This window comes from Buteo buteo, chromosome 2 (assembly GCF_964188355.1).
Source record: "Buteo buteo chromosome 2, bButBut1.hap1.1, whole genome shotgun sequence".
Classification (NCBI taxonomy): Eukaryota; Metazoa; Chordata; class Aves; order Accipitriformes; family Accipitridae; genus Buteo; species Buteo buteo.
In genome coordinates this window covers 38488422-38502212 of record NC_134172.1, presented here as the reverse complement: position 1 = coordinate 38502212, position 13791 = coordinate 38488422, and the positions used below count along the sequence as shown (strand labels likewise).

General features: G+C 39.5%; 1 protein-coding gene across 6 annotated transcripts in view; it reads right to left on the bottom strand.

Annotated features, from left to right (window-relative positions):
- Positions 1-11982, bottom strand: part of TAX1BP1 (Tax1 binding protein 1) — a 62862-nt gene extending 50880 nt beyond the window's left edge. For 5 of the 6 annotated variants that reach the window (XM_075051391.1, XM_075051430.1, XM_075051420.1 and 2 more), the window contains exons 1-2: positions 11885-11982; positions 8141-8324 (exon numbers count right to left, since the gene is read on the bottom strand). In XM_075051391.1, coding sequence (XP_074907492.1) covers positions 8141-8317 — 177 coding nt within the window. In that variant the 5' untranslated portion in view covers positions 8318-8324; positions 11885-11982. Of the gene's footprint in view, positions 1-8140; positions 8325-11132; positions 11277-11884 lie in introns of all 6 variants that reach the window. The other variant, XM_075051399.1, reaches the window with a different exon arrangement.
- Between the last annotated feature and the right edge of the window lie 1809 nt (positions 11983-13791).

The following is a 13791-nucleotide window of genomic DNA, read 5'->3' as shown; positions in this document are numbered from 1 at the left end:
AAAACTCAGTTGGAATTCCTTTAATGAAAATAACTTCACATACCAATTTAAAAAAAAAAACAAACCACACACCAAACAAAAAGTATTGTCAACTAACACAAAACCAAGTTCCAATCAAAGTGCTAAAGCTGAAACAAACGCACACTAGTACTTTCTTACCATCAGAAATCTCAAATACATGAGAAATTTCAGTGGGACACACTGTGAAACTTTGTGTAAGCCAGGAGGAATACAAGAGGCAGAGTTTACTAGTCTCATTTAAAAACTTGGCACGTGTAATGGCAGACATTACAATATCCACATTCAAGCACACAAACATTACAAATTACACAAGAAGTCCAGCACAAAATCTGCTGAAGTTCAGAGGGGGGAAAAAGGAGAATGACTTGTCAAACAACACAGAAGACTTGTGAACTCTGAATTTAAGTCCATCATCTGATGCATTGACTGGCTGTGCTGATACCATTAGTTTTTAAGGAATTCATTGAAAACTATGAAAACATTTTGCTCAGATTTAAAAACTCAAAAAATATTAACACCCGTATTTCTTAGGTAGAAGAGCACATAAGAGTTAGATGATGCAACTTCCCTAAACCAACAGGAAAAAAAAATTCCTTGTTATAATCAGAATTAGAAATAAAGTCTCTACTAACCTGGTATTCAACATGTTCTTCTATCTTCTCTATTTCTCTACATTTAATTCTCAAAAACTCCACTCAGAAATCCATTTTTAAATTAGAAAGCTGTGCATAAATTCCAACCCTCTTGCTTTCCAGATGTTAACCAACAGATTAATAATCCAGAAACCAAATCCTACTTTCATCTTCTCAACCCAGGTTTTTAAACCAAAAACATGACTAAACGTCTCCTACAAAAACATCACATCCAGATTATGTTATTACGTACAAACAACATGTTAAACAAACCTCACTTTATTTAATTCTCCCTCCATAAAATAGAAAGCTTTAATAGGTCATTACAGAGTAATCCATTCACTATATTCCTATTTCCTACTTTTGAGGAAGAAGGCTTATTTCAATTTAGGACATCATAAGCTACTTTTTAGTCATATAAATCAACTCTGTAGTCACAGTGGAAATGTTGAAGTCTGGTAAAGGTTAAGATGTCTAACACCAAGTACTTCGCAATTTGGCTGGGCAAGTAGGGACAACTCAACTGTCCGCAATACTCATACCAGACAGGTTTTCCTTCTACTAATAAATAGGCATGTAGTCATAATGGAAGTTTTTTCTTCTTCTATGTCGCCCCACAGATACAAGCCCCTTTCTTACTACAATGCCACATAGTGGGATTAGCTTTCCCATATTTACATTTCCCCCACAGTACACTTCCACAAAATAGCTAGAAGAAAATTAGCTGACTAGAAAAATAAATGGGGGAACAGGGGAGGAACGCAATTTGTGTGCCTGTCTGTATGCCAATAATAAGTTACTAAATATACTACTGAGGAAAAATAGTAACGATTTTATTTTGCTGTGTCTCCTTTAACTCTCATCTGATTCATCTTACAAGGAACATAAGCTTTTCTAAGAAGAAAGCTCTGCCTTACAATTGCACAGTGTTTGCAGTGTAAAAATTATTTCAAACTTCATTTTTAATTTCTTGACTTTCAGATGAACGTGGAAAATAAACACTTCTGTTCTTCTATTTTCTTCATTTTTTGTCCTTTTAAAATGCCTTGGTAAAGTCAGTCAACTCAATCTTGAGAGAGAGTGCTTTAAAGAAACACCACTCTAAGGGAAACTCACTTGGCATTTTCTTCCCTGGCCTCAGAAAGCTGTTACGCAACTGGAAGAACAGCAGTATTCATTCTGCTGCATTAAGAGTGTTTTACCTATCTATACAAATATTTTTAGAAAATTAATGACGCTTGGAATTAAACATTAAAATTTCTTGTCAAAGGTAACATCACATAAACCCAGATTATCCTCTTTATCTAGTATAGAAACAGCAAACAACGTTGCCATGGACTGATCTCAGTTATTTACAACATGTCTTTCTGAAGAAGGTAAATCAGAAACCAACAGAAACACTCTAATTTGTGGATATAGCAATTCTCAAAACATCCTGAATTCCAGTAATTCTATTCCAAATTATTTTAACAACAGGACATACTGTCCACTACACATTCCTGTATCTATCATACCCTGCTGTGCAATGACAATTCCATGCCAGAAATATTTCTGTATGCCTGTGGTCAACAACACATCCACCTGTTGCGCTATACTTCAGAACATCGTCTGTACATATGTGAGTGAGTGACATCTTAAAAAAAATAATCAATCTACAACAAAATCAGGACATTGAAATGACTCACACAAGTTGTACTTTGTAGTCCAAAGGAAACGAAATAACCCACAGCACTATACAAAAACATATCTATATTGTCTTGATAAAACACAACCACCAAGCTTTTTCTTAGGTGTCCATCAAATCCACTGTTAAATTCTGTTACAGAAGTTTTTGACCACAGACAAGTTAATTCTGAGGTTTGCTATAAATCAGTACATTGGAAAGCAGAAATTAAGTTACATGTAAATACAGGTACTGCACTGATGCACAAACACTAGCTCAGCTGTGACCTCCTAAATACTGAGTACTCTCTCAGAGCAAGCAGACACATCTTGCATTCAGGTAAATTACTAAGATCTTCCCAATCCTGGTTATTCAGTTTTTCCATATGTTAAGTTACCACAACATCAGATCACCATTTTTAAGTTGTGGATATTAAAAATATGGACATTAAGAAATAAAAGATTTCCTTTTCTTCTCTAGGAGTACACTGAGGCACTCAATACCAAAGCATGTCTATAACTTATATTGACACCCTAGAAGAATGGTAATGTAGCTTACTTAGAAAAATATACCAACTAGAATTGAGGAACAGAAAAGTTTTGACAGAGTAATTAGTTAATGACACAGCAAGACCAAAACTACTAGCTTAACATATGTAAGATTACCTGCTGGTATCGCAGGTCTTTCCAGCATGCTGGCCTCAGCAAAATTAAATCCTCAGAAAGCATTATGATAAACCCCACAAACACCCACACCTTTAACACTACTCTCTTAAAGCAGTATCTTTATTATGCCCGTAACATTCTTTCCTTGTGCCTTTGAGACGTATAGTAAACCTGCCTCCCTTGTATACTTAACACCTGTCAGTCCTATTTGCACACACATGCCCTAGACAGAGGGGTAAGCATTGCTTCCTAAAAGCCAATCAGTTTTTTCAAGTACTTCTGCAAATATGGACATTATACATTAATAATGCAAAAAAATATCACATGGCCATACGATTACTTCACTTTCCTGTGAAATGAAGTCACAAAATGTAGACTTCCCCATCCAGAGATTAGGACTACCTACCAGAAAGGCCATTTCTGCAACCAGATGTAGTGCACATATTAATTATTTTTCCTCATTTCAAAGGCTTAGATTTGGACTACTTTAAGGGCCTCTCCAGATTTTGATTAATCAGAGATAAGCAGACAAGAATAAAGAGGGGACACTGGTCTTGGATCATTCTGGGAATACATATCTCCTATGAAATCTATCAAGGATGATAAGCTTTCTCCCCTTTGACTCCACACAAGGAACAACCAGGTTCTTCTGCACAGAAACTCTCAATAGAGGGAAAGCCGATCTCAAATTCTAGTTCCCATAAAACTGTACAAAGAGGGACTTGGGCTCAGGATGTCCATGCAAAGTGCTATACCAGTACTTATCTGCAAAACTGCCTTTTCTTTTTCTGGTTAACAAGCAAGGACATAACTGATGAAGATCTTTTGGCACTTGATTACAGATGACCCTCCAGAATGTCACAAAAGCCAAAAGAAATAGCAGCAATGAAAGACAACAGATTCGAAGATAGAGTCAAAACCTGGTTTTAAGCCTCCTGTAGGGGACAAGGAAGAAAAAAGAAGGATGAATATATGCAAAAAGAACACAAATGCTGCATATTCAGAACTTCTGCTGTGAAGGGTGGCATCATCTTCATTATTGTACTTCCCACCCCTTCAAGTTTTTGCCAAAGGTCCAATCCCAAAAGTAGTGTATGCCTTTAGATACACCTAGTTTGTAAGAAAACTAGTATATTTGGAATAATTCTCCTATATGCAACATTACCCTTTCGGTTTATGAACACTGGGTTCGCATTTTTCTGAACAATAGAAAACAACTTTCTCAGGAACAGTTTTAAACTACTACCACCACCACAAAGTGTCTTACACTCAGCATTAAAAGAGTTCAACATTTAGCAACTTAAATCATGCTGAGAACAACAAACGACATGTTTCATCTACAGCATATGCAGAGAAGCTGGTAGAATCTGTTAAGTTTTAGAGGAACTGTTATTTGTTTGCCAATTTTAGTCCTTTGTCATAACGCTGTATGCCACAAACCCCTAGCTCAGGTCTGAAGTTCTAGACCTATTCTACCTACCAACAAGACCTTTCTGATGCCTCTGATGGAGAACAGGGAGGCAGTACTTTATCTTGCCTTGGCTCCTTATTTTAAGTTGCTTTGTAAACTATCCTTGAGAAGATATCTGTAAATAAACAACTGCAAACATGAAGGAACCTGCTGTGGTACCTTTCATTGAAGCCATTATCTTTTCATAGTACAAAACAGAAGCCAATAATCAGTGACACAGAAAATTGGAAACATTCCTGGGGGGGGGGGGCGGAACTCAGAAGCATTAAGCCTAGCAAGTGAACAAGAATGTATATCAGGTGGAAAAGATTGATACAATGAAAAGCAAAATGAAGTTCTGGAATAAACACATAAATTAATAAATAACCACGATGAGACACACAGAAAGAAACCCTAAGCAATTTACTGCTTCTACCAAGGATTCCATTTCTAACATCACTTTTTCATGTATGCTGCACAGCACTGATGGCAACTACAACAATCACAAATGCAAATGTACATGGAATAAAAAGAGTCTATTAGACATGTAGTGCATAGTATGGAAACATTTAAAAAACTCACAAGCTAGAAATTAAAGAGTCAGTATATGAAATCGAGTTTTGCTTCTGGAACCATTAGTTCCATTTCCATCTAAAAAGGAAACAAACTGACAAGCCAAACCCTTAAAAGCTGCTCTTCAGAACAGACCTCAATAAAGATTTGAAAAGAAGCTTCAATTGTCATTCCACATTAGGCACCCATGCCAATACAGTAGGTGCAGCCCTTCTCCCACACACCTTCCTAGTCCACTTGTTTCCGTCACAGTGATGCCAGCACAGTTGCCCATTGCATCACACAGTGATCAAGCTGAAGAACCAAACCAGCTGTGAAATAAAATGGTAAAAGCTGGGGGAGAAGCAGCTGTATTTTTCTGGCAGATTGCTTCCCTGATCCATTTCACTGTGCAGCTGCACAAACAGCTGGACTAGCAAACCAAACAGGATAATATAAGGATATAAATAACCAATATCTACTCAAGACATCATTGCTGCTGAAGAAACGTACTTGCACTTGCAACCTAAGTGAAAACCATTCACTTAAAAAGGTTCTTTGTTCAGTTCAATAAAAAAATTCTTAGCTAACTGGTTGAGCAAACACAAGACAATACAGTTGAAGCCACTGCCCCCTGAAATGGAACAAAAGTCAACATTAGAAACAAAAACAACACAATGTTCCTGGGGCGGGGGGGGAAATCTTATTCCATACTTATTTTCTATACTAATCGGAAATTATCACTAGTTTTTTTTGGCTGGGAGTTATTTGTTTGTTTTTAAACTAGGTGCCTCTTTCCCCTGTTCAGTATTCACTACTACAACACTAGTATCTTTCTGTGCAATTCCAGGCAAAGGTTAAATTACACCAGCTTAAACAGGTTTGTTTGCTAAGCAATTTATTCACCTCAGAAAGACAGGGTGGACTTCTATACCTGCTACATAAAGTCAGTGAATCGATGGTTTGAGTTTTCTCACAGAAGCCTCACCTTCCTTGCATACTAGGCCAATACAGAAGGCCGTTAATTATTCTCATTATCAGTCAAGATTTGCCTTTTTTTTTTTTTTAATGCTGAAAATCACTTTACCTTCACATCACAACCTTCACATTCCTCTTATGTTTTAGAAAGGTAAATGATAAAACCCCTGCCTGTTTCACCAGTTTTCAAACTACTTCCACGTGGTTTGTTGACTGTCCAGGAACAATGAGTTCTCTACAACTCACTCATTTTTACACTCAGATCACAGTATAGTACAACTTCTGTCTATTATCTATCCCAAGATGACTGTATTTTCACAATTCATTTTACCGTAAACATTACTCATACACATACATATTTGTAGACGCAGATACAGTTGGACAGCTGGCTCCATTTAACTCACTGTACTATAACTATACTAAGACAGTATATTCATAACATTCAGTATAAGCTGACGTAGTCACAAAAAGAAAACAATTTTCATCCTTTTCCCCATCTCATAATGCTTCCTTCCCTTGTGTTGATGAGAATCAGATGAACTGGAAATTCAGTTGGGGAATTCCATTTAAAAAAATCCAGTCCCAAAATGTTGGTCTGAACCTCAATCAATTCCCTGATTTGATTCATCACACAGGAGCTTGTTCCACATAAAGTAGAGAAAGCACAAGAAATAAGCCACCCTGTGTAAAAGGAGGAGATGTTTCTTTCAGCAGTAATACTACCTCATGCCAGCTCAACATGTTCCTTAAAGACTGCCAAAGTTGTATTACCTGCCGCTGCTAAAGCAGAATAAAAACTCATACCTCAACAGTTTATGAAATCCATCATCACGATAGATTTCAAAATTAAGTCAAGATGAAATCAAAAAGTTACCTATACATTGTACACAGCATTTCATGTAGTCACAGAAAAAAATCTTTCACACTTTTTTTTTTAATTTTCCTAATTAGTATTTTTAGGGTCTTGTCTGATTGCCTCCCTCATTTAGATCAACAAAACCACAACATTCGCTCCTCCAGTTACATCTAAATAATTTCAAAATGCATACATGTAATATGAACAGCACCCTTTAAAGTTCTGATAAAGATTTTCTTTAGTTTCATTAATGTCATCAACTAAACATTCAAGTGTGCTCAGTTACACTGTCAAAACTTTGCAGCTCAAGATACCTACACACATATTCTTAAAAACTTCCAACTAGAGAAATGTGCCTGTTTATACGTTATTGCCTTCCTCACACAATTTCGTGACCGTATAATCACTGCATATAGTATTAAAAATGCTTCAGCTTTGTTACAGAGCACAGTACTTCTATTCTGCAGAGGAGTAATTCATCTTGAATAAAGACTAACAATCCAATGGTGATCTGCAGATTACAATGAAGTCAAGCATTTACATTCTTAAACAGCAGACAGTTCTAAGGGAAAGGTCTTCCAGTACCAAGATAGGCTGTTACCCCCTCTCCCACTGCCAAAGCATCACTTCTTTAAAGTCCGAATCAAAACTTCTGTTAACCATTCAAGTAAGGAATTTAAGCATCATCTACTAGAGTTATATTGACAAAGAAACATAGATTAAGGTCTTAAATAGAGGCAGATGTAAGAAATAATCAATTTCTAATCCCATAAGTGAAATTTTATTAACCTTTACAAATAACTCCAAATAACTTAGATGTGGCCTCACTCCTCCTCCTTTTTTCAAGGGTCTGTTTCGAATAATTTTGGTGATCTATACTGTTCAGCCTGTTCTAGCAACAAAAATGAGTCAGGGATGCGGCTCAGGATATGTCTAGCTTAGGTTTTGTTCTTTCCACACACATTTCACACTTACTCTGGCTCACACTCTTCATACAGTCCTGTTCACAACATCACTCTATGCCCAGGCATCTCTTCTCAAATCACCTTCATTTAATTCTGCATGACACCACTGCATCACACCTTCCCTTTACTCCAGCAGACTTTAAATGTACTCATTCCTCTAGTTTTGATCTCCAGTTTGATCTTTGTTACAAAACTAACAGTCTAGTAGCAGGAACCAATACATCACTTAAGTGATGTTCCACTTAAGTTTATGAGAGAGCTTTTACTGTTGTAGGGAATTTTTTTAATTTTTTTTTTAACTGCTAAGAGAGAAGACAGTAAACATTTGAGAAATAGCAATAGAAGCAGCTTTACTTACCTTGAAAATACCAACCCAGTCTTTCTGATGAGGATGGATAAACTGAGTCAGAGTGTAGTGACATTCAAGATGTGTATTTGGAAGATAACTTTTTGCCACATTTTGAAAAATCACATGTGCAAAATTGGAAGTCTGCAAAGTGTTAGCTGAAGACAGAACTTCTTGAAAGGATGTCATGATTGATCTGTAACAAAATTGTAGAAATTGCTACTTCAATATAGTGGAAAAATAAGTTAGAAAAATTCATCTATTTGAAATATACAAGACAGAGAAACCTAACAATTAGTTCCTCTGTTCAAAAAACAGATGGCTATAGGCTAGGTCCACCAAAGTGCACTGCCTCAGCATCACTCCTAAACAATCACCTCTCAGAATAAAAGGGCAGTCATTTCAGTGATGACATCAAGATGGAGAGAAAGGATTGCTTAGCTGAATGCCCCCAGTATTTTATCTCAGATACAGCAGCAGAAAGTGGGAAATAAAAGCGGTGGTGTGAAAACAAAGCAGGGTTCTAACTTAATGAAATGTTCTTAATGGTTCTGGATTTGGCAGGGAAGGAGAAACAAAGCTCCATAATTTTCCCTACTTTAAACTTTTCTCAAAATCTGTACTGCTCAGTGCTTTTCACAGCATTTTTATACACAAAGTTTTTCTTCCCCTCTCAGTAAAAGCAACAAAGTTCCATTTTAAGACATTTTTAAAAAACAAAGTTTATCTAAACAGAAGGGGTTTGTTTGGGGTTTGGTTTTTTTTCTTCTTCTTCAAGAGTTCTCTTGCCTCTGTTTAGCTGTCTGTGGGCATCTTTTACTGTTCTCACTGTAACACATATGCTCTCAGCCCTACATGTTTAGCTTCATTACCATAAACAATGGACTTCAATGATAGCAGGAACATTTAGGTATTGTCATGGTTTAACCCCAGCCAGCAACTAAGCACCACGCAGCTGCTCACTCACTCCCCCCCCACCCACTGGGATGGGGAAGAAAATCAGGAAACGAAGTAAAACTCGTGGGTTAAGATAAGAACGGTTTAATAGAACAGAAAAGAAGAAACTAATAATGATAACACTAATAAAATGACAACAGTAATAATAAAAGGATTGGAATGTATAAATGATGCACAGTGCAATTGCTCACCACCCGCTGACCAACACCCAGTTAGACCCGGAGCGGCGATTCCCCGCCCCCACTTCCCAGTTCCTATACTGGACGGGACGTCCCATGGTATGGAATACACCGTTGGCCAGTTTGGGTCAGCTGCCCTGGCTGTGTCCTGTGCCAACTTCTTGTGCCCCTCCAGCTTTCTCGCTGGCTGGGCATGAGAAGCTGAAAAATCCTTGACTTTAGTCTAAACACTACTGAGCAACAACTGAAAACATCAGTGTGTTATCAACATTCTTCTCATACTGAACTCAAAACGTAGCACTGTACCAGCTACTAGGAAGACAGTTAACTCTATCCCAGCTGAAACCAGGACAGGTATGCATGCAGTTTGATGGATTAACACTAATCAGTTGGACTGCAAAAGCATTTAAACATGCTTTCCATTCACCACTTCATTCAGGATACATAGTGCTAAAAATTACAGCAATGCAAGATGCTTCACAATCAGAAGAAGAACGTCCCTTCCTCAGATTTGGCAATATCTGCCAAAAATATAAGGTGGACAACTGAGAAGTTTCAAGTGTTTGATTTCAACATACTATCACAGGTTTGTCAAAACATTTGACATTAGAAGGATTGGGGCCTTAAATATGTAACACATTTCTAGAAAAATGAGCCATCCTAATCTTGCAATTGCTATTAAAAGTAATTTTATACTGACCAAGCAAATTCACACCTTGAATGAGGTAACTGCCAAGTGTGTGACGTAATATATTACTTTTATTGAAGATACATGTGGAAACCAATCCCAAAAAGGGATGGGCCACTGCAAAGCTCAGGAAATTCAAAGACTAAAGGCTGTCTGTGTATTTGCCACAGCCTTTTAAAATTTCTCTTCACCAGTTAAAAAGTAAGTAGCAAAGAGCTCATGTTTTCTGAAATAAAATGCACTCTGAAGTAAACAGGTATTCACCATTCACAACAAGGAAAAGGTAAACAGGCTTTTTAGGCTTAAGCATATTACCGCCCAATTTAGTGTAACATATGAAGTACACATAGGCAGCCATGACATTATTTTTATGTATCAGATGTTAAATAAAAAGCAGGTTTGTACCCTGAACAACACAAGTAATAAGATAAAATGCCAAGCTTGCAAAGATTAACAGATATGAAGGACAAAAACAAGAACTTCTACAAGCAACAAACTCAGTAAAGATCAAAAGACAACTTTTGAGTCACAATAGGGTACACATAAATCCTATCTGTTATCTAGCTTCAGAGTCCAGAAGAGCATAGGAAATTTTACGGCATAGTAAAACCCTGAAAACTCCCACACCTCTTAAAACAGAGGATTACATTTAAGATAGTTCTCATGGTATGAAGCAGCAGTTTCTACAATTCTAAAAGAAACAGAATAGCCTTAATTTTTTTTTTGAGTGCCACAAAATTCATTCCTTTTTAGTAATTTAGAAGTACCTGAAGCCAAATAATATTGACATGAAACAGACTGTTTCAGTTTTCATTACCCATGATAAGCACAAAAAGAGCAAACAGAGTATTAATAACAAAAAACCCTCAACTTTTTTAAATAAGTCTGCTTTAAAAATTGGGTAGTTTATTCTAAGCACATATTAAAAAAAAAAAAAAAAAAAACAACAAAAAAACCCCCACACCAATAAAAAACCCCAAACATTCATTTCTGCACACTGGTTGCCAGCTACCACGGCTGAGTACTAGCCTTAGTGAAACCAGTAAAGAGATGCTGGTTTCCAAGCTCAAAGCAGAACTATTCACAAATCTGAATTTGTACAGACCAGCAGAATCATCTGGGATTACTGTTCCCCAGCAGGAAAATCCCCGGAGCTTAGGTGAAGCTGAGATCTACTTACAGTTCAAGGATAGTTTAGGGGATGCTGGGTGCTTGCTTACTTAGCTTACAGCTACCGGTCGGGAAATAGGAGAGGAGGAGGAGAAGGCGGAAGAGCTACGCTTAGGCTTCATTACTGACATGACAAGCGATTCCCTCTGGGAGGCTGAACGACGTGTTCGGTTTTACGCACCGAAAAGGACGGAAGGAGGAAAAGCTCGTCAGGCAGGAAAAACAAAAGCAGAACGAGCCGCACCGCCCCAGCCAGCTCTTACCAGAGTCCTCCAGCTGCCGTTCCAGCAGGACGGGGCGCACCTGACAGCCCCGGCCTCTACCTGTCCTGCCTTCCCCCGCTCCGCGGGGCCGGCCTGCGGCTTGTCGCCTCTCACCCCTTCCCTGCCGCCCCCTACCCCGTCAGCGGCCGGCGCGGCCTCACCTGCCCGCCGCGGATCACCTTTGCTCCGGCCCTCCGCAACGCGCTCGCCGCCGCGGCGGGGAGGGGAGCCCCGCCGCCTCCCACAGCACGCCCGCACGGGCCCCGCTCCCCCCGCAACGGCCGCCACCGCCGCCGCCGCCGCCCCTCCCTTTCTCCCCTCCCGGCTACGACCGGCCTAAGACAGCTGGGGGAACGGGGGGGGGCGGCGTCCCGGTGGCGCAGGACGGAGGCCCGCGGCCTAACGGCGCCGCCCGCCCCAGTGGGTGCCGGAGGCCGACAGGAAAGAGGGTGTCAGACCTGCGCGTCCCCCCCCAGCCAGGCCCGGGAGGGCCCCTTACCTAGACGGACGCAGAGGGCGCCAGGGACATCAACATGGGGCCTCCGCCATCAGCGCCTCACAGCCCCGCCCACTCGCGTCACTTCCAGCCCCGGCCCTGCCCGCGCGGGGGCGGGCCGCCCGCCCAGAACCGGCTGGAGCCGGCGCCGGCCGCGGGGGACGGCGAGGCCCGCCCCGCTCGGCTTGAGGCCCCTCGGGCCTTCGCGCCCTCCTAGCGGCACACGCCGTCAGGAGGCCTGAGGGCCCGAGCAGCGCTGCGTTGCCGGAGCGTGTAGAGCCGTGCAGCTGTTACCTCCATAAAGTGCACCTGCCCCCTACCACAGTTCCCACCCTTCACGTTCGTTATTACAACATCACCTCTGCAATACTCACATACCCTAATTTAATCATCTCCTCCTCGGTCCCACTTCCAAAACACAGGCGTGCTTGCACCTTGTAAGTCGCCACCATTAATCTCCCAGCCTTCACAGGTCTTCCCAAGCAGAGGGGTGAGAGGAGAGTGACCGTAAATGCTTACACACAGCTCTCCTGCCTGCGTACACTGGTGGATCTCTGTGAAAGCACATTACATCATCAGTACGCTGACTCTACTTGATTTTCACCCAAAGTCGAGTCACAGATCACTTACCAGAGTAACGGGGCTGAGTAACGTCGGTATGCGAGGCTTCTCCCAGTACAGCCAGCGCTGGGTACTACCACAGACTGTCTTCCAAGACCACCTTTACCTCTTTGCTCCTACTGTTTCTTAAATGTTTTCATGTGTATTCTCAGCAAACTGATTATGTGGAGTGACATAATATTATTATTAGAATTAATATTATATTATAGAATTAATTATTAGAATTATTGACTTAGGTTTTTGACAAGTTCGCCAGCTTTTTCATGGTCAGTCCTAACAGAAATGAAACTAAGCAGGAGCATAGAAACTGTCCTTTTAAGTAATTAAGGTTATTCATTGTACTTGCTTCTGGTTTGTGCTTCTTGTTTCTGAAAACAATCTTATGTCTTCAGGTGTATCACAGGTTAATAAGTAATCCTTTGATCTGTACACACAATTAATGATGTCCTATATCACCCATATATTCCATTTTTCCTGGAAAGCAATACATTCCCTGCATTGTACTAACAGATCATTTTGGAAGAAATGTATGTGCAGCACCCTCTCCTTTAAGACCATATCAACTTTTGTAGTGGAAAATGAAACTAGTACATTAATCAGAGAAGCAATAAATATTTCTAAGGAGGTGGGGAGAGCTATTTGTTCTTATCTCTATCCTCCATTTCTTCTCCTCGCTGCTCTTTGCTCTGTATGACCTGATAAAGAGCTGTCTAAGGGTCACAAGACGCTGTTCTCATGTGGGCTGGGACTTGGGAAGAACTCGGGGTTTACAGTCACTAGCTGGGGAGCATCAATGTTGTGAGACTAAGTAGTTTTGCTTTCATTTAACACCATTATAATGCTGGTTTATGGGAATATAATAGGAAGTTTGAAATAAAGATGTTCTTTGGCAGCTAACAGTTTTTACAGTGATTGCCTGGAAAAAAACTCTGTTTCCTAATTTAAAAAAAAATTATTATTATTATTTAAGAAACTTGAGGTATTTCTGTGCTTAGTTCATTCAGTCAAAAGAGTTAGTTATGGTTTAGTCATAATTCAGTATTAAGTTATTATTTCTACTGCTAAATGAATATGTAAGAGGTAAAACAAACTACTATTGCTGGTTGTCACATGTACAGTGTAAATATTAGGAAAAATAAATTAAGAATAATCTTGTCTTTTCTTGTACTTATGTCCACAATTTTCAGGAAAAAAATGTATTTTTAAACTCTGTATCTTAACCACACATATATAGTGGTTATAATATATATAATATAAAAATATTTCTTCAATTATTCAAATTAAAAACA